Source organism: Pelobates fuscus, chromosome 4 (genome assembly GCF_036172605.1).
Source record: "Pelobates fuscus isolate aPelFus1 chromosome 4, aPelFus1.pri, whole genome shotgun sequence".
Lineage (NCBI taxonomy): Eukaryota > Metazoa > Chordata > Amphibia > Anura > Pelobatidae > Pelobates > Pelobates fuscus.
The window spans coordinates 49,488,057-49,512,087 of NC_086320.1; the positions used below are offsets into that span (position 1 = coordinate 49,488,057).

Here is a 24,031-nt window from a genome sequence, read left to right on the forward strand (position 1 = left end):
ATACTTCATATTTTTTGTAAGTTACCTCAACAACAATCCTTGAGGTATAAACCAGTCGATCAAATACAAATAGGTTAGTTTTAAGATATTAAAATTGTTATTGAAATGGGAAAATCAAACCAAACAGTATTTTTATTTTTTTTTAACTCAGACATGTTTAGCTACAATGAAAGGTTGAGCTGCCATTCTCCACCATGGCTTTGTGATGTATCAAAAGGTCAGAATCTCAGAACCATGTTTTTTTTTTCAACTAGAGCAGTTGAACCAGACATTACAGAAAATGTTTATTCAGATAGAATGACGCCATTAAAGAGTTAGAAAACTTAGATTGGTAACATTTATGTATAAAAAATTGTAGCTATTTATCTGTTATTAATGTAGCTGAAATATAATCAATAAAGAAATATATATATATATATATATACATATATATATATATGTATATATATATATATTTCCAGGTGCCAGCACTCGATGTTCCCGGTCTTTTTGTGCTCCGGTGCACAATCTCCAACCAAAATATATATATAGTAGAGAGCACTCTGGAGTCTTGATAAAGTAAATTCAAACTGCTGCTTTATTAAGCAAACACAGTGATAAACACAATAGTCAACATTTCAGTCTGTGCAGACTTTTTTCAATAAAATTTTTTTAGACCAAAATAGTCCTACAGAAAAACTTGCTTTTTTTTTGTTCTAAAGCTTAAAATTCAATTTAGTGCATTATCATGATGGCATATTGTCACTTCACACTGGAACTGTACATATGAAACGACAAGGGTTGTAGCGTCAAGAGCTCAGCTACACAGAATAAATAACAATACAACAAAATTGAGACACTATACAACTATCGCTAGTGATCAATGGCAGGAGGAAGATCCAGAAGGATAAGAAGCAAGAAGTGGACTTTAGTTTTGGTTGTGTCAAGGACATGAGTTACCATGGATTGTGCGGAGTTGGATAAGAGAAAATTAGATAGGCAGCTTTCCCCTTAACCTCTCATCCCATTTAACCTTCCTCTGTCATCTTCCGTGTACTGTGCTAACTCGTCCCAAACTCCTCTCCCATCCTTCAGGTACATACAGATAATTTTAATACCTTTCTGTATTTGTCTCTCATTCTTGTATATTGTTTCTTTGGGCCCTTTTTACCTAGCTCTTGCCCTTTTCATCTACTGTTCCCGTATGTCACACACGTTTTGTTAGAATTTAATGTTTGTCTTGTTTCCTATTGTATAGTACTGCGGAACATGTTGGCGCTATATGAATAATTTTAAGTGTAGATTTGCTGTTGCCTTTCCGGCAATATAACAGTTACGAGGGGTTGAGATATATGGTTATTTTTGGCTGGAGAGGAGGAATTTAGAGATAACTTCTTCCGAATAGCTATACTGAGTTCATATTTAGGTGGGCCATGACACTGATAAGAGATATAATGAAAATGTGGGTTAAAGTATGTATAACAGTATAGCACTAGAGACTTCAGAAAGAAAGGTATATATGCCTTATATTTAGCATTACTATAGTGTCAAATGTCATTCTTTTTGTGTCTAATGGTTCGAGCACATTTAAAAACAGACAGCCTTTACATTTGTTAAAAGTTTATAATATTCAGTATAATACACTATATGCTCAATATTCTTCTAAAATAATATTGAGTATATAGTGTCTCCTTGCAGTTAACTCACCACCAACCAATGGGGGTATATAATTAATAATACTTTCTAGTCAAATGATTCCTTCAGTTCGTAATCATGTTAATGAGAAGAGAAAAAATGGGACATTTATAACGGAAACACTCCATTTTATACAAAAAGCTTAGAATTCTACTAAACCGATACTGTGATATCTTATGCTAATCCTAAACATGGAACTTTGATGCAGGTTTTCATTGTCTTAATAACCACTTTTCAACGTGTTACGGATAATTGTATTTACATATTTTATTTTGCATCTATCTTTATTTCTCACAATAAAAAGGGAAAAAAGGGGAATGCTATACTTATTTTAATTATGTGATCCATGCAATATCTAACTGAGCTTCCAACAATTGCCAAAATAAAATGACCACCATCTCATTTTAATGAATAATGAAAGTACAGTTAATTAAAATGTTTTGTTTGTATTAATTAAATTTATACTCAAAGAAATCATAAACTGCATAATCATATAAACCACTGCACTTAGACGTGTATGTAGGTTATTTTTGAGGCTGTTTATTTTGCATCAGATATTCAGGGTCATATGTATAAAGTGCACTTGTGATATATAGCGCTATGTTAGAAACCATGGTAACACATGGAACACACCTCTTGTGCATGGCAGAAAATTTCGATTTGGCCACATCAATTGGTCTGAAAAAAAAAATGTTGTTCAGGTTATCCGTTATGTGTCCATGTGGCGGTTCGACTCATCCGAATACTGTCCATGCAAAATATTCTTGGACAAGATTCAGCCGAACTAGATAGGTACGAGATTTAGCCAATACATTTACTGCAAATTATAAATATTAAGTATATAGTTTGCAGTTCACTGCAAAATATATACACACCATTCGGTACACAGGTCAAGTGAGGCGAAGTAACCAATGAAGAAAAAAAGAGGAGAATCAAAGGAATAGCATTCATAGGACAGTAATCTATTTATATTAATATATTATATGTTCATCAAATATATCATATGTAAATATATATATATTTTTTTACTGTTTCTTTTTTTTTCCTCTCTGTTGACCTCTTTGCACTTGAACTTTAAATAAAATCAACATTTGATAGTTGTCACCTAACCAGCTATGGTTTTTTTATTTTATTTTCACCAATTGATTAAACAGGAGATGCAGCCCGCATCATTGGGCAGACCTCTTTTCCATCATGGAAAACTAAGTTGCTTATTTGCCCCCATCCACCCAAAAAATAAAACAAATTCTTGTGCCACAGATGAAACTCAAAATCACAAAACAAACACAACTATTGTACGTGGTGCGGGTCACCTTTTTATGATACGTCAATTTGGCGGTGCAGAGTTCGAAAATTCAGACAACCTGGCGATTTTAGACAAATTGCGCTTTGTTCAAAACTCAATGCAGAACTCTTATACCTGCTGGTTGGCCCACATTTTGTACATTGTCCCTGAATTGTAACACAGTTTGTGTATATTCAGTAGTAAATTCAGTGACATGATGGAGGAGACATATCAAAGTATAATTGCATAATGGAATGAGTTTTGATCATTTTTCAGTATTTTTTAATTTTCTTATCTAGAAAAAACAAAGAATGTGCAATAAATTGACGCTATGAAGGAGCCACCAAAAACTAAAGTGGGAATTAATCACCCAATTCCCCAAATACAGAATAATACCATAAAAAGACATTAAAAGCAACTTGGACTCAAATTAGTAAGCCGTGAAACAGTCAATAAATTGCGAGTATCCTACAGTGGTGCAGCTCTAGAACAATTCTCGTGTGTTGCCGGAATCTCTCTTGCGTACTTGTTCTTAGTTCCAGTAACACTGACTTCACTCACTATGCGTTTCGCACTCCCCACTGGAGTTTTCCCAAGTGTATCTGTTCATTCTCCAAGAGCCTCCTATTTATACAATTTATTCGTTTGTGTCTAACTTAATTGTCGAATGTTAAAGCATATTTGCATCATTTAAAAACAGCAGAGTTAAAAAAAAAATCACCAAAATAACACATAATATTATCAATCGAAATATTTGAAATTAAATAGTTGGATCTCAAACAGTTTTAATTTCTCATTAAATTAAAGAAACAGATAGTCAGATAAACTGGTTAAAAGAAATTCCCTACTATGCAACAAGAGATTTTTATTTCCTGTGTTATATACCATATGTAAGACATCTATAATAAATTATTATTCAATCCTATTGGAATTTAGTTATTCAATCATGCTCTCTTTCATTTTGTCAAGTACAAAATTATTGCTTTTTGTTTTCCATCCTACGGATCCCCTTCTTTGTGATCCGTAAGAACATTTAAATGCAGGCATGTCTTTTACTGTAATTGCTTTCGTGTGAAATGTCATCACAATGTAATTTTTCTATTGTAGCCACTCTCAACCATAAACCTCTAGCACACTTCACAATGAGATTAACACCTCTACGGCAAAGGAATAGCATTCATAGGACAGTAATCTATCAGGTACCAGTTTCCTCTTGTAATAACAGAAGATAGGAAAGGAAAGTGTGAATGAGTGTGTGTGTGTGCATATATGGTATATTGAACAGGTTTGGACAAATGCATGAGGATACCTTTCTGAAGATTCTTTCTCACATCAATCTTTGATAAAAAAAACTAGGCATGATAGACTTTTCAGAATAGATGAGTGTCACAGGTTGCTAGCCTCTTGACACTTCCAAAGCATGATGGGAGCTTAAGTTTACTACAAGTGGAGTGGCAGGTAACAGACGGCCTACGCCACTCCATTTGTATAGTGAGCATCAGCCTTCCTCCTATTCCCCAGTTGAATATGTATGATGGCAGATGACATATTTGATATCATGTGTTCAGGGACTTCATTCAGAGGAAGACATGCTATAAATTACTGCCAGCTGTGAATGAAAGATTTTATATTTCCCAGTTTTGTTGAGCAGCTGCTGGATTACTAGTGTGCTCTAGACTCCCTCCATAATCTCTAAATAATAAATGTATTTTTAGTTTCTGGAACTACATAGAAACAAAACAAAATGTTAAATAATTGTAGCAAAAAAGACCGAATAGACTCATTTCTGACTTTTTTTTTTTCCACTTTAAGGCATTCTTGAAGATGGTAAATCAACACAGACATGTGTCCCTGTGTCATGTACTGGCAAAGAGGGGCTGAAGAAAACAAATTCAGGGACTCAATGTGGAAAGCCCACTGTCTATTCCACTGGAAGCAAGAGCCAGAAGCAAAAGAGTGTGTCCAGGTCTTCAGATGTAAGTTCTTAATGTGAATCAATATTTATCTAAGTGCAAATTTCTAAACGATTGCCAAGTTATGAAATGGTAGCAAAGCCCCTGAAATCCTCATTCTTTTTTGTAAAAGGCAACCTCTTTAGTCAGAGTTCCACATTTCTATTGTTCTTACTTAGATAACTCTTTCCTCTGCTCTAGGTAAAATCCCCTGTCTTAGAGTCTCAATGGATAATTCCCTGTACGTTGTACATTATGGTTAATGAAAAGGTTACCAGAAAGCCTCTGTATATACTTGTGCAGTGCTATCATATCCTCACTGAGTTACAATTTTTTAAGTAAAGAATGCGGTCTTTGCAGCCTTTTTACTAAAATCTTCCATTCCACATATTAATTTTGCACCTGCTTCAGCACAAGACACACTTCACATTTAATTATTTAATCTGTACTGCATTATGATAATCATTATGTGTGCATGTAGACTATATAGGTACCTGAAGTTTTGGTATTTTCTCCATTTGTGGTTACTACACACATAATAAACACATCAGTGCAATACCTGATGGGCATTTTGGACAGCTCAGATTGCTACTTACAGGATTACAGGTGTAGGATTGCTCGTGTCCACTGCAGCTACCACACATGTAGACAGTTTTTATCCACGCCAGGAGCATACATTATATTCGTGCCACATGGCCACAATGAAAAGACATTGTCTATGTTAACCCCCATACTAACCCAAATATAGCCAAGGTTAAACCAAGGCAATTGCATGTCTCAAATTTCACATGGCTTGGAATCAAGGTTTCTTGAGTTATTTTCTATCACTTACACATCTGTTGGATGTCATAGAGCTGTCAGGCTGTGTAATTACCCTAACATTAAAGACAGAAAAAGGTAGAAAGAGGTATAATTTCACATTACCAGTCCTTAGAATGTCATTACTTAATTAATTATTTCCTACTTACTCACACATCAAGCCCAAGGTCAGGTGGCCAAAAATACATAACAATAATAGACAAGACAGATATAACTCAGGATAGGAGAGTAGTAAATAGGTGAATCCCTATAGCCACTACATAGGGTCCATCCCTGGCTAATAAGGAGTGGGAAAGAGACTGGAAGAAAGAGATGGGGAATCACAAGGAGAGAGACACAGGGAAAAGAGAGTGAAATAGAATTGAATGGCAACTTGAAAGGGGGTCACTGAGTAGATACAAAGAAGCCCTTGCCCTTGCCAAACAGTCCTATTTTTCCTCTCTCATTAGTTCATGTTCCCGCAACCCCAGGCGTCTCTTTGACACCTTTAATTCTCTTCTTCGCCCTGCTGTGGCCACCCCCAAAACTAACCTTACTTCTGATAACTTTGCATGTTACTTCACTGACAAGATTGAACAGCTAAGGAAAGAATTCTCCCCTCCTTGCCTTTCTGTTTCTCAATCACACATAGATCATGCCTTTCCTACCCTTCAGACCTTCTCCCCAGCTACTGACCAAGAGGTGGCTGCTCTTCTTTGCTCCTCTCTCCCCACCACTTGCCCGCTCGATCCTGTCCCATCTCACCTTATCAGATCTCTCTCCACTTGTCTCGTGCCTTCTCTAACACACATCTTCAACTGCTCGCTCTCTTCTGGCATCGTCCCTGCTGACCTTAAACATGCCACTGTAGTACCTATACTAAAAAAACCATCCCTCGACCCATCCACCCTCTCTAACTACCGTCCCATATCCCTGCTCCCTTTTTCCTCAAAGCTTCTGGAAAGACTTGTCTTTACCCGTGTGTCTCATTTCCTCAATTCCAACTCTCTCCTTGACCCCCTTCAATCTGGCTTCCGCCCTTTCCACTCTACAGAGACTGCCCTTATCAAAGTCACTAACGACCTAATCGCAGCTAAATCCAAAGGCCACTACTCCATACTAATTCTTCTTGACCTCTCAGCGGCCTTTGACACCGTTGAGCATGCTCTCCTTCTTCAAACTCTTCAATCGCTTGGTCTCTGTGACTCTGTCCTCTCGTGGTTTTCCTCTTATCTCTCCCAACGCTCATTCAGTGTCTCCTTTTCTAATGATACCTCCTCCCCTCGCCCTGTCTCGGTTGGAGTCCCCCAAGGCTCCGTCCTTGGTCCCCTTCTATTTTCTCTTTATACTGCCGCTCTTGGCAAACTTATTACCTCTTTTGGATTCCACTACCACCTGTACGCTGATGACACCCAGCTATATCTCTCCTCCCCGGACCTCTCCCCTGCCGTCCTGCAACGTGTCACTGCTTGCCTTTCTTCCATCTCTGACTGGATGTCCTCCCGCTTTCTGAAACTTAATCTCTCAAAAACTGAGCTCCTTGTCTTTCCTCCTCCTAATACTGATCCTCCTCTTTCGCTCTCCCAAGTTTGTGGTACCAACATCAGTCCATCCTTGCAAGCGCGCTGTCTTGGCGTCCTACTTGACTCTGGTCTCACCTTTGAGCCTCACATCCAGCATGTTGCCAAATCCTGTAGATTCCATCTTAAAAACATAGCCCGCATCCGCCCCTTTCTTGCACCAGATACTACCAAGGAGCTTGTCCATGCTCTAGTAATTTCCCGCATGGATTACTGTAACCCTCTCCTGATTGGTCTTCCCAAAAGCCGTACTGCACCCCTACAGTCCGTAATGAACGCTGCTGCTAGACTGATTTTCCTCTCTAGTCGTTTCTCTCACACCTCACCCCTCTGCCAGTCCTTACATTGGCTTCCTGTATGCTATAGGAGTCAATTCAAGGTACTAACTCACACCTATAAAGCACTGATCAACTCTAGCCCCTCTTATATCTCCTCACAGATCCATAGGTATGTCCCTTCTCGGTCTCTCCGCTCTGCCCGTGACCACCTCCTGTCCGTTGTCCGCACTCGTACGGCCAACTCGCGCTTGCAGGACTTCTCGCGGACGGCTCCCTTCCTATGGAATAGCCTGCCTACCGCCATCAAACTCTCCCCTAGTCTTGCATCTTTTAAGAAGTGCCTTAAAACCCATCTCTTTAGGAAAGCTTATGGCCTCCAAGACTAACCAATACCTCACATACCTGTCTCTTGCCCTCTCCTAAAGGACAGTCCACCTTATTTGATTGCAAATTCCTGTCCTAATGTGTTTTACGCCCCACCTCCTATAGAATGTAAGCTCAATTGAGCAGGGTCCTCTTCAACCTATTGTTCCTGTAAGTCCTATTTATAGTTAAATCCCCTCTCATAATATTGTAAAGCGCTACGGAATCTGTTGGCGCTATATAAATTGCAATAATAATAATAATAATAATAGACCTGATAGTTAGATGGGCAGAGTAATAAATGCAAAGAGCAGTGTACATGGTCAGTAGTGATGTCCCGAACGGTTCGCTGGCGAATAGTTCCTGGCGAACATAGCTTGTTCGTAGAAAATAGCAAATTGGATTTTGGGAGGTGCAACAGAAAATAAATAATAAACAGATTATACTTATATTCAGTGAATCCTGATTTTGACCTGGAATTCAAGAAAAAAGCATAGTATAATACTGTTACACTTAATAAGCAGAGTGAAAACAAAGGTAATGGGTCACTCACAATCTGCAGAGCCTTAGGAAGCAGGCTCTGGCTGTAAAGGCATGTGAATAATGAGCTTATTCAAGCTATCTCCACTGGTTCTTGGTGATAAGGCACTTTCTCTCCCCACAAAGGACAACAGCAGAATAAAGTAAAGTAAAAAAGGTTTTACTGGTTAAAAATCAATAAGAGCAAAATAGCTTGTTCGTGTTTGCCACGGATGGCGAACATATGCAATGTTTGGTCCGACCCCTATTCGTCATCATTGAGTAAACTTTGACCCTGTACCTCACAGTCAGGAGACACATTCCAGCCAATCAGCAGCAGACCCTCCCTCCCAGACCCTGCCACCTCCTGGACAGCATCCATTTTAGATTCATTCGGAAGCTGCATTCTTTTTTTTTTTTTTTTAGACAGAAGTGTGTTATATTTGAGCATGCTAGGCTGAACGTGCGTATATCATGGCTAGTTGCACTGAGGGTATGAGTATATAGCAGTACATTGTTGTGAAAGATGGCTGTCATGTTTAGGGTGTAGCTTGCACGTTATCAACTGTGTATTTATATCAGCAGCTCCACCACTAGTTATAAATCAAGTGTGAGTCGCCCCATGAGATGAGACTAGTGAATAACATAATACATGGACGGTTAAGGTAAAGGCATGTAAGGAACTACGACAATAAACTCTTTAGGAGGTGAAATAATGACATGTTTAAACGCTTGCTACTTTACGATTAGTTAATGTGCAGAGAGCAGTTCATGTGATCAAAGGCATGGTGTGGAGGATCGGCTATAGTGGGACATGCTTGGCAGGCTGCTGTTTACTGCTTGTGCTCATCCGATCCCTTCTGGGCGCCAGGTGCAGACCCTGGGAGTCCCTGATACCTGGAACAACAAAGGCAAGTCTCTGGCTGAGTGCCGGCTTGAGGTGGTGGAAGCTTGTTTTGTCGGGTGGTCGGATCTGTCCCGGTGGTGCTTCACGTCCGGTGCGGGATTGTGGTGGCTTAAGGTGGAGGCGAGTGCTTGACGTGGGCCAGGATCTGCATTTCTGTTTGTGCCTCCGGTCCCGTCTTCGACGCCTTTTGCGTTGGTGGATTTTAATGGGGACTGCTTCGCTTAGCTGTGGTGGAGCTTGTTGGGGGCTGTGGTGGAGCTTGTTGGGGCTTTCTGCTTGTTATTTGCTCCCAAAATTGATTTCTGTCCAGCTTAGACTCAATATCCTGCCATGCTTTGCTGGTACCAGGAGGACACGCGGCTGCCGCCATATTGGGAGAGTCGCAGATGAGTATGTCATCCTGGGCGGCTGTGTTCTGTGTGTCCATTAGCTCCAGACAGCCTCTCGGGGTGGACCGGGATAACCCCCACCAGTCCGAGGGGGGGGGGGTAACGGAGCTCCTGCCGGGACATAGCTGCTCCTGGGCATCCAAGAATCGGGAGATCGGCCGCCTCTCCCGCCCGGTGAGCACCAGGCCACATTTGCCACGCGGAGGTAAGTAAGACTCTGTCGAGTTGCTGACCGCTATTAAGCATGTCGGGTCGGTCAGGTAGGAGCAACATTGCTGGGTCATCCCCTTCTGGGGTGAATTTCGCTTGTTGATAGGTGCTTAAAGTGAGATATTGAGGGAGCTCACACAAAGTGCGTCTTTCCTCCATGACAGCTAGGCCCTGCCCCCCGGAATCTGCATTCTTAGTGAGAGGAGGGACAGTGTAGCTGCTGCTGATTTTATAGGGAAATCGATAACTAGGCTAGTGTATTCAGTGTCCACTACAGTCCTGAAGGACTCATCTGATCTCTGCTGTAAGGACAGCACCCCAAAAAGCCCTTTTTAGGGCTAGAACATCAGTCTGCTTTTTTTTTTCCTGTGTAATCTAATTGCAGTTGCCTGCCTGCCAGCGTGTGTGTCAGGCTCACAGCGTATACTGTGTCCACTTGCCCAGTGCCACCACTCATATCTGGTGTCACAATAGCTTGCATTTTAAAAAAAACAAAACTTTTTTGACTGTAATATAATAGCAGTCAGTTTCCTTCACACGTGTGCGTTTCAGGGCCTGCCAGGGCACAGTGTCACACCAGTGCAACTCATATCTGGTGTAACAGTAGTGTACATTTAAAAATAAATAAATACAGGGGGCTTGTTGTCACCTTTCGGGGACCCTTGGTGTTGTACGTGGCTGGGTGGCGGAAGAGACCTTCAATGACATCAGTGAGGACAAGGAACATGGCTAGCTTGGTATCCAACCTTGTGCAAATGGGGAGTTTGCGGTTGTGCAAATGGACTGTTTGCGGTTGTTTGCGGTGCGTTAAACGGGGAGTTTGGTCTGTCACTGTGAAGCGGGCGTAACCCTTACACTACCTGATCGATACAACATCATACCTGATGTTTTAAAGCACGTTATTCCAAACAATTTAGGAATGTTAGGTGATTTATGCCCTTTATGGATTAAAACCTGACTCTGCATCAACTATGTAATTTTCCATGGGAGTTTTGCCATGGATCCCCCTCCGGCATGCCACAGTCCAGGTGTTAGACCCCTTGAAACAACTTTTCCATCACTATTGTGGCCAGAAAGAGTCCCTGTGGGTTTTAAAATTCGCCTGCCTATTGAAGTCTATGGCGGTTCGCCCGGTTCGCCCGTTCGCGAACATTTACGGAAAATTTTACGTTCGCGACATCACTAATGGTCAGTCTTTATTATTGTATCAGTCGTATATAGCAATAGAAATATGTTCACTAATCAGTGAATTGTGGTAAAGTAAAAATAAAACATAAAAAAAATGTAAAAAGAAAGAAATTGAAAAGTTTACCCCAGAATAGGTAGTTTGGAAAAGTGTAGCAATGTGGTTACTAATTAACAAAATTATATTTGCACATGAAAGGATTTGTAATGAACCGGATGAACTATCATCTCTGTTCGTGCAAGCTAAGCTTTGTTTTTTGTTAACAGTGATTACATAAGACGTAGCATGTTGATTGTCTGCAATACATTGCAACCATGTGCTTATTTCATTATCAATGGATTTTCACTTCCCCAGGACGTTTGACTGATATAGACAGACACATCTCTCGTGTGCTTTCTCAGGAAAAGTTCAGAATCACGTATTAAAGGATTAAAGCAAGGCTGAAACTACGTACCTTATTCACTGCTGGCTTCTTTGTAATTTTGTTGCTGTATACAACACAGAACACATTACAGCTTCATAAATAATAATAACTGTCTGGATTTAAAAAGGATTCATAGGTCAATAATACCAACCATATCATTAACATTCTATTTAAAATTTCCATTAACTTCTTGGCACTAGAGAAAATGATAATGGAAAATAAAAATTTGAAAAAGAGTACAGCGCATGTAATACTTAATGAGAAAATACTCTGTGATAAAAGGCATAAATGGTAAAAACTGAAAATATGTTGCAGATTCTAGTATTGTGTGCATAGTACAAAACGTTAGTAACTATTAAAAATTGGGTTTTTGTTGTGTCACTCACATTTATCAGAGACCCAGCATGGCTCCAAGTTTGGAATCCATTACTGCCCTTTCACAGAGACACATCAATTTTTTCGGTAATCCTGGTAATTGCACTGGTTAACATCAGTGATAACCTTTAGGCAAAATGGTAAGAGACACGAAATGCAGTTAAAAGAATACTGTATTTCAAAAGTGACCAAAATAACCGAAGCATAAACCGGACAAGTACTTATTGATAAAACTTGGTAGAACGATATGTCATGTTGAGTCTTATGTAGTGTTTCAGGGTCCAAAGGAAACTCCAATAAACATCAAGTTTTTGTTTTGTCCATCAGCAGTTTCATTTGTTTAATATGTCATAATATGTCAATTGGCCATTTCAGAATTCAGAATTTCAGATGAATCGCCAGTCGTCCAAAATTTGGACAAATTGCTATTTGTCCAAAACTAAATGCACGTCTAGTAAACTTTTTTTTCTCTTTTTACTCCGGAGGTCAGGGGACCTGTCATGTAATGGGTTAAAGGAGCACTCCAAGTGTTAAAACAGAATATCTGTTAAAACGTTGCAAGCCAGGTGTAAAGCCGGTCAAGTCACATGAGGTTAACATGATTTAAACAGAAAATTTGTCAGATGGCATCTCATGTCTATCATATTCATTTAACAGAAGGGTGTGCAGGACATTGTGTATGTTTATGCACTTACTCCATCTGTAGTTAATATAACTATACGGCACCAAACTGTGCTTTATGTTCAATGTACAACAGTCTTCTTTGGCTGATATAAACTAAAATAGTAATAAAATAAAAAATAAAATATAGACTAAAATAGTAATAACAATTTTTAAATTAAAAATGTATAACAATAATGGGCTAATTAAGCAGAAATGTAGTAAATACACAAGTTTATTCTAATTATAGAATCATGTGATGGACTGATCATTATACTAATAGCTAATAAGTGGATTTCACATCTTGCAACAGCTACATGTGATTTAAGACCTTTTACAGCAGATCATTTCCTATATTACTGTAGCAGAACATATTCTGCAGATATGAAGCATCAGAGATAATCGTCTTGTTTCCCCCCCCCGTTTCTTTTTTTTTTGCAAAATGACGGATGCAAGGTTTTTAAAGAAACTCTAAAAAACAACATCTAGTAGAACTATAGTAATGTAACCCTTGTATACCTCTTCCATTAAGAACTGCTATGTTGAGTATTAGGAGAAGTGCATCACTCCCATAGATTTCTCAAAAAATGCAGTTAGTGAGATGTTTCTACAAAAACTTTTCAACACAGCAGACATTGTAGAAGTCTGGAATTGTTGGCCTAAAACGCAACTTCCAACGAAAGAATAACCCGTTTTTATTAAAAAATAGTAAATGTTTTATATCACAGAATGGGAATGTAGTAGACGTGTCACCCTTACAACACAACAGGCGTGCTTCTTAATATTTGTTAAAAAAAAATATTTTATAACTATTTAGTTTATGATAGTGGCAGACCTGATGGACACAATTGACCTAAAATGATATCTTCCGGCTAATCTGTCAAACTAAACTACAATATTTAAATGTAAATTACTTAGTTAATTTACTTGTTATGCAATTATGCTGTTCTGTAGCTAACTGCAATTTTATTATCTGTTGATTGTGTTTTGTTTTACATATGTTTCCTGGTAATTTTGAACATTGCTTGAGATTTGTAAATAGTATGATGATATGCCATACACTGATTAAGCACAACATAAAAAGAACTGGCAGGTGAAGTAAAAATGGAGTGAATAACATTGATTATATCGTTACAATGGCAGCTGCCAAGGGTGGGGAATATTTTAGGGAGCAAGTGAACAGTCCGTTCTTGAATTTCATGTGTTGGAAGCAGGAAAAATTGGCAAGCAAAAAGATCTGAGTGACTTTTACAAGGGCCAAATAATGATGGCATCTCCAAAACGGCAAGTCTTGTGGGTGTTCCCATTAGGCAGTGGTTAATACCTACCAAAAGTAGTGCAAGAAAGGACAACTGGTGAATTGGTGTTAGTGTCATCGGCACCCAACATTTCTTAAACCACATTGGGAGCGAAGGCTAGTCCATCTGGTCCAATCACACAGAAGAAAAGCTGCCACGATACAAAGATGTCAGAATACACATCACAGTTTTCTGTGTATGGGGCTGCCGAGCCGCAAACCAGTCAGAGTGCCCATGATGACCGCTGTCCACCACTGAAAGCATCAGAATTGGACAATGGAGCAATGGAAGAAGGTTGCCTGGTCTGATGAATCACATTTTCTTTTCGATTAAGTGGATGGCCAGATGCGTCATTTAACTGGGTAAAAGATGGAAGCAGCATGTATTATGAAATAATACAGGACTTTGGAGGCAGTTTTATGCTTTGGACTAAATATTGTAGACCACATATGTCATACACACCCAATAAAAGTCCATAAGTTTTCAGGGGCACAATCTCCCAGGGGCCATAGTCATGAGGAAGGAGGCTGGCAAATAGGCTTTTCCACACCCCAGGGAAGCAGGGCAATTTGTCATTTAAAGGGCCAGTTACAAATGGCAGTTTGTAACATATCTCCCCTTTTGGAGGGAGACAAATCAGGCACCTGACCTCCTGTCGGTCAGTGCCTAAGTTAGTCTCGCAGCCCACCCACAAATAACAAGTAGCAAAGTAGCCCCCCCACAATAAATAGTACTGGCCTGTAGGTTCCAGGTTGTAGATGAAAATGCAGCATCCTCTGCCTTCCTGGTGCAGCTGGGCAAATAGCTGGTGGTACTTGGAGGGCAGAGGCCAGCGGGCTCTGCCCTGATGCCAGCGCTTCTGCTGGGGTGAGGGGGTTGCAGGCCAGTCCTGTAACAAGGGGGTCGGTAGGGCAGAGGCCAGCGGCGCTCTGTCCTTATGCCAGCTCTTCTGCTGGGATAGCCGGCAGAATGTCAAGCTCTGTACAAGGGTCAAAGGGAGGGCAGAGGCCAACTGCACTCTGCCCAGCTGCCAGCTCTTCTGCTGGAGGAATTGGGGCATAGTCCTGCCCGGTGGCAAAGGGAACATGGTGGTCAGTGGGGGTTAACATCTCCACTGTTAACCCTGGGCCCAAGTTAGGTGTTAACTGGGGAGGGGAGAATTGACTTACCTCCTCCTCCTGATACTCCTGCGGCCACTGGGAAGGGAGGTCGATGCTCTCCGCTCCCTGTGAAACATGCTGCGGCTGGGGAGAGAGACCAGTTGTCTCCTCTCCCTGGAAGGCACACTCCGGCTGGGGAGGGAGGTTGATGTTCTCCTCTCCCTGTAGCTGGGTCTGCCGCTGGGGATCTGGGCCGCCTGCCCAGCATCCCTGTAGGGCTGGTAGATAGACTGCGGTCCCATCTCCACCTGCCTGCTGGGGGTCCTCCCAGGACCAGTCTATGAGGCCCGCTGCCTCGGGTACCTCTGGTTGTGGTTGGGGAAGGAGACCAGTTGTCTCTTCCCTCTGCACGAAGCACTGCCGCTGGGGAGGGAGGTCGCTGCTCTCCTCTCCCTGTAACTCAGGCTGCCGCTGGGGAGGGAGGTCGATGCTCTCTGCTCCCTGTAACTCACCCAGGGGTTGGGGATCTGGGCCGACTGCCCAGCATTCCTGTAGGGCCGGTAGAGAGACCTCAGTCCCATCTCTACCTGCCATCAGAGGTTCCTCCCAGTATACCTCTACGATATCCTTCCAGCTGAAGGGCTCTCGACCTGGCTCTGCTGCTGTGCTCTCCTGGGGGACCTCTGGATGCTGTTGAGAAAGGGGACCGGTTGTCTCTTCCCGGGACCCATTGATGAGGTGCTGGTACTTCCACTCTAGGTCACACTCCTGGGTGACTAGGTACCGCAGGACTGCCTCCAGGTCAATAGCTCTAGGGAGACCCAGCACGTCTTCCCGGTCGTCATACAGGTCCCAGAAGCGTGAGTCTGTAGCCCTTCCAAAGTCATCATCGTCTATATTCTCCCAGAATAGACCAGGGCCATTGTAATCCCCACACTCAGGGAATTCATACTCAGCCATCTCTGAATCAAGCTGAGTCGCGTACCACTGTAGCGCCTGGTATGCGTTGTCAAACCACAGTTTGCTATATACTAGAGCCTCTAGTTTAGCCACCCACACTGGAAGGGGTTGTTTGCCCAGGAGGGGCATCCACTCTGCCATTCAAGCCTGGATTCGCTGCCTTCTGCTGAGACTATGATCACCTCGCCAACACTGGACCTCCTCTAAGGCTTCTTCCCACAGCTCGGCTCTGACCTCATTTCTGTACCCCAACATCTCCTCTTCTGAAACCGCTCAACACTTCCGGGCTAGGAAGCCATGCAATCGGTCGAGGAAACTCTCAGATGCTGTGCAAGGACTCACTGGCTCCATGCTGCTGTAGGTAGGGGCACTGCGCAGTGGCTAGCGTTGCCCTCAATAACTCTCATACGATACCAGTGCTGTTGGGGTGCTGCTCCTTGCGCTAGGACGCCATCCCACCGCTGCCACCAAATGTTACGGTTGCCTCCAGGCGGGCTGGAAGTTGGACCATAGGAAGGATGCCCCTAGCGCTCACCAAAGGACCATCAGCACCGTAGACACCATAACTACTGCGTAGCCACCATAAGTACTGCAGGCTCCACGAACCACCGCTGCTGGGCTGGTATCTCGACGTCTGCTCTGCGCCCTGGACCAGGCTCCAGGTTCCAGTAGGTGAACCTCTTCCTTCTGTAGAGCGAAGCAGGATCAGGAAAAAGAGCTCTTACAAGAGCTCAGTAGCTAAGGGAGTATGAAGAGCATAGCAATCCCTGTAGTGATTATAGCTGTCTCCTACAAACATGAGTCAAGGCTGCAAGTTAGAGGGTCAAGTCATTCTGTTTATTGGCACCCAAAGGGCTTTCTTTTATGCAGGTTTCCCTTAGATAGGACCACCCACAGGGTTTTACAGAACAGCCAATCACACACGTACATTACAGAAAACACTCCCAGCAATTACATACAAAATCATCCTCCTCTGCCTGTGGTATAATTATGGTACACAATACTTAACATAATTATCACAGGCAGGAAAAATACAGTTACATAACTTTAAAACCATACATCCAATCTCCATAAAAAAATTACATATTTACAATATAAAATTACATATTTAGAATCAGCATACTTTAAATATAAACATAACCAGAAATCATACAAATCCCTCCAGTAGATCAAAAGTTAGACGGAAGTCCTTTATGACCGACCGCAAGCACATTTTCCTGCCCAAAACAGTTCCATAGATTTGGGCTGTGCGGCAGGTCTATTTTACACAGAAAAATTACCCATACGAACGGCAGCCACCGAGCGGTCGGAAATTTACCTATAGCAGGCTCCCAGCCTGGGAGGTAAATTGCCTGCACACTTCCACTTCTGGGTGGTCCGCCTGTGTGGTACTTGGTTCAGTAAGCCCCATTTACTGAACCAAGTAGGAGAAAGCCAGGAACACAGTATATTAAAGGTTTGGGGACACCGTCTTAAAGGGGCATTGTTCAACAAAGTCACAATATGTCCCCAGACGGTTCTTAAAGGGCCATACACACCCAATAAAAGTCCATAAGTTTTCAGGGGCACAATCTCCCAGGGGCCATAGTCATGAGGAAGGAGGCTGGCAAATAGGCTTCTCCACAACCCAGGGAAGCAGGGCAATTTGTAATTTAAAGGGCCAGTTACAAATGGCAGTTTGTAACATAACATATACCCCTTCATGGCGATGGTATGATGGCAGTGGCCTCAGGATACTGCATCCTACCACACTGCAAAAATTGTTCAGGAATCGTTTGAGGAACATGAGAAAGACTTCAAGGTGTTGCCTTGGCCTTCAAATTCCTCAGATCTTAATCCAATTGAGCATCTGTGGGATTTGCTTGAACAACAAATCTTATCCATGGAGGCCCCAACTTGCAGGACTTAAAGGATCTGTTGCTAATGTCTTGGTGGCAAATACTACAGTATACGTTCAGAGGCAGGCCCAAACTGGCCAAGGGCCGAAACTGACCAGGGAGATCAAAAGATTTTCCCGGCTGGCTCATGCAGGGCCTGTGCTCATTGAGTGCAGCCCAAAGAAGTAACCAAGTCCCTGTATGGACCAAAGGGGGAATCAGAGATTTACCTCACCATCCCATTAAACAGACAGAGAGTATCTAATTTCACCTCCGGCTGGGGGCCAAGTGAAATATTCCGACAAGCTCCGGTTACTTTATTATGTTTTGTAATGATTTCAGTGTATAGGGGGCCTAATTTGTATATAGCAGCTACCGTGTTTATATTTATTTACAGATGTTTGCCTCCGAAAAATGTACACTTGGTAGGTATGTACAACCTTACAAAACTAGTCTGTGCGTATGTTAGATGCGCAAAGGGTAATTCATAGGAGGATATGCGTGTACGTAAAACCAGTAGAATAAATGTGCTTTTGTCCTAATGATTGCATTTATGGCTAATTTTCTGTCTTCAGTACAGTATAAACAAATGAAATGTCATTATTTTTATAACAATCCCGGCTCCTGTGAGGTGGAACAAGTTGGGAATTGAAACCTGGCTGACTATTTCTGAAGCTGTCAAATCTGGGCAAATAATTAGAGGAACAATCCATCGGGGAGAAGAGTTCTGTGACATTCTGTTTAGAATTCTGTGTTCAGTGATCTAGAAGTAACTCCCATGGTGACCCAACAGCCAATTTACAACCTGACATGAAACAGCAGCAGTGTAGAACTGTCATTGCACTCTATCAAATAGTGCTGCAATCATGAAGCGATCTTGCAACAAGCACAATATTTATTTATAAAATATTTTACCAGGAAAGATACAATGAGATTTCTCCCGTTTTCAAGTATGTCCTGGGTCCACAAATCAATATACAGCTAGCAATATCATAGGAAAGATTGCTGTAACAGAACAGAAGAGCATATATCCATTATTTGCAATGCTTCATAGTATTGTTACAATGTTTACATTTATTTTCAGGTTCATTTATAGTCATTAAGATTATCTCAGCTTCAAACTTTAAAGGACCACTTTAGTGCCAGGAAAACACACTTGTTTTCCTGGCACTATAGTGCCCTGAGGGTGCCCCCACCCTCATGGCCCCCCTCCCGCCAAGCTCTAGGGGGAGGAAGGGGTTAAATTTACCTCTTTTTCCAGCGCCGGGCGGGAAACTCTCCTCCTCTCCTCCTCTATATCGCTGTCATCGGCTGAATGCGCATGCGCGGCAGGAGCCGCGCGCATTCAGCCAGTCCATAGGAAAGCATTCTTAATGCTTTCCTATGGACGCTGGCCAGTGATGTATCCTGGATTTGTGCTGCCCAAAGCAGGACAAAACTCAGGCACCCCATTCCCCCCACCCAACCCTTCCTCCCGCCCCGCCTTCTAAATACACACACACACATTCACTGACAGATACGCATACATTAGCTAACAGAAACACACACACACAGTCAGACACCCAAAGTCAGACACACACACACACTATCAGACACACTCACTAACAGACACACTCACTCACTCACTAACAGACACACTCAGTCAGGCACACACACACACTAACAGACACACACTCACTCACTAACAGACACACACACACACACACACACACTAACAGACACACTCACTAACAGATACACACACACTCACTAACAGACACACACACACTAACAGACACACACTAACATACACACACACTAACAGACACTCACTCACTAACAGACACACACAGTCAGACACACACACACACTAACAGACACACACTCACTCACTAACAGACACACACAGTGAGACACACACACACACACTAACAGACACACTCACACACTCACTAGCAGACACACACACACACACTCACTGACAGACATACATACACACACACACATACTCACATCAACACTTTTTTTTATTAACCCAGCCTCCTTACCTTTGGGAATGCTGGGGGGGGGGGGGTTCTCTTTCTCCCTGGGGTCTAGTGGGGCTGCCGTTGGGCTGCTGGGCTGGCGGGCGGCTGGCGAGGGAGCACTTCCTCTGAGCCGTCTGCTCAACTCCCTTGCGTGCCGCAGAGTGAGGCTGAGAGCCGGAAGATTACGTCATTGTAACGGATCACCTGGCACCCCGACCGGGCACCTCCGTTAATGGATGCTCCTAGTGCTTCCTGAGGACTCCAAGCACTCTGGCAGACACCATAATCACCGAATCCGAGAAACCTTTAAATTCTCCCAAGCGTATGAATGCTGTAGACCATTGAATAGGAACCACTTTAAAACCATACATCACATTCACATAAAAATACATATCCACAATCAATCCATTCAGGGGAACAACATATTAAAAAATGGCATGAATCCGACCAGGGGTTCAAAAGTTACTAAAAGTATCTTTTGTTCCTTTCTGGCTGGCAGAAAAACATCCCCACAATGCACCCTGGTTTCCTCCCTTCTGCCCTGGAGTTAATTGGAGAAGTAATCCAATTACCCAGGACTAAAGGCAGACTCCATTAACCACATGGTTGCAAAACAACATAAAACACTTTAAAATACATAAAGTCACATTTACACATAACACACAGACATTTCACCTATCCCCAGATAGCTGGGATCTGCACGCACAAAACTACCGAATAGCGCGCAGATCCTACTCACACAGTACAATTGCCATGGAGCTAAAGTCTTTCCCATAGTCTTTCATTATATGAATAGGCTCCATGGTATGGCTATCTGGGGTATCACATTCCCATAAAGTCTGGTCCATAGTCCAAAGGCAGTCCAAAGGCAAGAGGCGGGCAATCAGCCCCCTCCAAGGACACGTGGCGAGGTCGGTTTCGCCACAGTCATCTTCCGGCTCCCAGCCTCACTCTGCGGCGCGCGAGGGAGCTGAGAAGACAGCTCAGAGGAAGTGCTCCCTCGCCAGCCGCCCGCCCAGCATGTCAGTTAGCCGCAAGGCTAACAAGACATTTGCCCTGGGCATTTGGGGGTGGCTTTTTTTGCCGCCCCCTGGAAAATGCCACCCAAGGCAAATGCCTTGTTTGCCTCGCGGCTAAAACATCCCTGACGCTGGCGTCTTCTCACTGTGAAAATCACAGTGAGAAGCCCCTCTAGCGGCTGTCAATGAGACAGCCACTAGAGGCTGGATTAGCCCTATTGTAAACATAGTTTATAGAAGAAAGGGTTAATCCTAGATGGACCAGGCACCCAGACCACTTCATTAAGCTGAAGTGGTCTGGGTGCCTATAGTGGTCCTTTACAGTTATCGGTGCAATGAGTTATACTCTTTTAAAAAAGCATGTGAAATTAGTCATGTGCACATTGTTTTAGCAAAATTAAAATATATACGGTTCCTCCCAAACCAGGAGCTAACGGTAGGAACCCTTCACAATAGTTCAAAGTCCTAGAAGAAGGTGTCGCAGGTTCGCAGGATGGGAAGTAAATCTGTGACATCTCCTAAAGCAAATACATTTATAATATATTTTAATGATCTGTTAAATTATTATTCTTAGTATTAATATTTATATAGCTGCAACATATTCCACATCATCTTACAAATATAGAATGGTATTTAGTCGTGATGAAAAGCCTGCTCAAACAAGCTCAAGTTGAACCTGCCATGTCAAATAGAGCATTACATCTCTTTTTAGAGAATATCATTTCACCTACAGTATACATTGTGCTGGTCTAATTGCTAGTAATCAGGCAAGCACAAGTACTGTGCATCAGCTGTGCACAGTCATACACTAATAGATGATCAAGCTGTCCTAGGTACACCCCATATGGATTCCCACCTGCACCTTTGAATCCACTTTAAAGGGACACTAGTACACATTTATACATAATAACACGTAGTGTTGCAAAGTATGACTTATTGATACATAATAATAAGACATAGTCATAAGAGAAACCCAACGCAGTTCACCATTCCCTTGGCCAGCACCTTGCACCGATAGGTAATACTACCCCTTGTCCTAGTCATTTCTGATAGCATTGGGGTAATGACTACAAATGACTACAAATGCAGAGGTCAAGAGTGACTGTGTCCGGAGTTTAATGTACACAAAATAAATTTACCCATTAGGCGGCATAAGTGTTCACCTAAGGCCCGAGCCGGTCAGCCCCTGTCTGGGCTTGAGCCTACAGCCCTTCCAGTTCATTGAGGGAGCATTCTGGGCTCTATCAGGGGCTTGCAATTGTCAATGAACCACATTTTTTTCAAATTGACAATTTTTATTGGTTAAGATTGAATTACAGCAGATTAGTTTGGCTCACCGTATCAAAATGTACATTGCAGTTTATCCACTGAGCAATCCATATACAAATCAGGGAGCACACATGTCTATCGTAAAAAAACTATTTCCTTGTTATAGGGATATCTGAATGTAGAAGAGAAAGAAAGAAAGAAGAAGGGGGGATGAAGAAACCTAGATGGGGAGGAGTACAGGAATTGTAGAGGGGGGCAGTGAAAAAAGAACGGGAGCAGAGTGGGGAGAGGAGGGAGGGGAGTATTGAGGATGAGGATGCCTGCTTCAGGAGCCCACCCCACCAACTCTGGAACCACTCAGATCTTTATTTCCCTTTGACTGGCTAGTTTAGATGGTAGTTTTGCTTTTCATGTGGGATTTCGTGTTGGGGGAAAGTATTCTTTTATTTTATTTTAAATTATCTGTACTCTGTCTTGAGTAAATTTATCCCACATCTCTTTTGCGTTTGCTAACACAGGTTTGAGGTGAATGAAATACATTTGAAAACATTTAAAACATTTTTTATAAATGTACATTGGAAAAGATGCTGTTCCAGGTGAGGGAGTGGCATATCACTTTCATTTCCTGTATGTCTGACCCCCTTTCTGGAAAACAGTGTAGAAACGTGGAGATATCTTGATTGGCAAGCATACATATTTATTGGGAATGCCAAAATTTTACATCTGAGCTTCTGTAATAAAAAAATAAAAACAGTTTGTAAAAGAAGATGGTTACTTTTATGGAAATGAATTAACCACTGTCTGTGTTTTTATCTTTAGCCTAAACGGGAAAGCAAAAGAATGTCCAAGAAAGAAGTCACAATCAATGTAACAAAAAATATAAAATCAATGGATAGCGACGGACGAATAACAGAGAGCTGCGTCAATTAATAAGGAATGGGATAAGCTCAGAAGGACATCATAAAAAAAAAAAAATCATTTGTGCACTTTAATTAAAGAGTTGGTTGCCACAGAGAAATATAAATCATTGAAAGGTTTATTCTCATAACATTTTGCAGGAATGTTGATTGCGCTCGAAGGAAATGGCAGTCAAAAGTAGGGAAAAACACAGAAGGGAAATAAGTGAAAACAAAAATCTCTTTGCTGCGGAGTGCCTTGACAGACATTGTCTTACATGAAGCAAAAATGGTTGTGCATGTGAGGAGACGCGTTCCGCAAACTATGAAAGATTAGCCTAAATCAGAGATTTTTTCGTTTTGGTGTTGAAAATCTCTATCACTGAACTATTTTTTTAAAAGGCAGCCATTTTGAGTGCTCTTGTTTGAGATTTATAAAATGTGGGCTATTGAACAAACATGAGGTGTAATTTTGCTAGGAGAGGCAATTCTCATTGTACAGCGCTACAGAATTTGCTGGCGCTATATAAATAATAAAATAATAATAATAATTGTTCTAATCTAGCCATCTGTTAGACAAGCTTAGAAGAATGTTCATTGTTATGTCCTCTAGGGTGAGCGGTCTGATACTGAAACTGTTAAATACAGGCTAGGGATAACACTCTATGATAGCTTTCTTACAAGGGCACTCTAAACAACAAAACCAATATAGATTGCTGTAGTGGTTGCATTGCTTAGAGTGTCCTGGTGTCATCTCACAATTTAAAGCGGATCTGTTAAAATATGCAAAGACCCCTGAAAGTGACATCTCTGGTTATGGCCTGATGGCTGTGAAGTGCAGTCAAAGGTAATTTTGCTTACCTGAAGCTGTCCTGCACAGTTGCTGCCATCTTCATCCTGAGGTCCATCTTAAGCTGCTTTACGATTCTGCCAAAAGCCACATCAGACAGTACAATACTGAGTCCTATGGAGGATCTCGTGAGCCTCCATAGATCACGCCTTGTGA

General features: G+C 42.0%; 1 protein-coding gene across 1 annotated transcript in view; it reads left to right on the forward strand.

Annotated features, from left to right (window-relative positions):
• BAALC (BAALC binder of MAP3K1 and KLF4) overlaps positions 1-23,474 on the forward strand; it is a 77,281-nt gene extending 53,807 nt beyond the window's left edge. Inside the window, exons 2-3 of the mRNA XM_063450283.1 lie at positions 4,772-4,935; positions 22,949-23,474. Of these exons, the coding sequence (XP_063306353.1) occupies positions 4,772-4,935; positions 22,949-23,059 (275 nt within the window). The 3' untranslated portion in view covers positions 23,060-23,474. The remainder of the gene's footprint in view (positions 1-4,771; positions 4,936-22,948) is intronic.
• Positions 23,475-24,031: the final 557 nt, after the last annotated feature.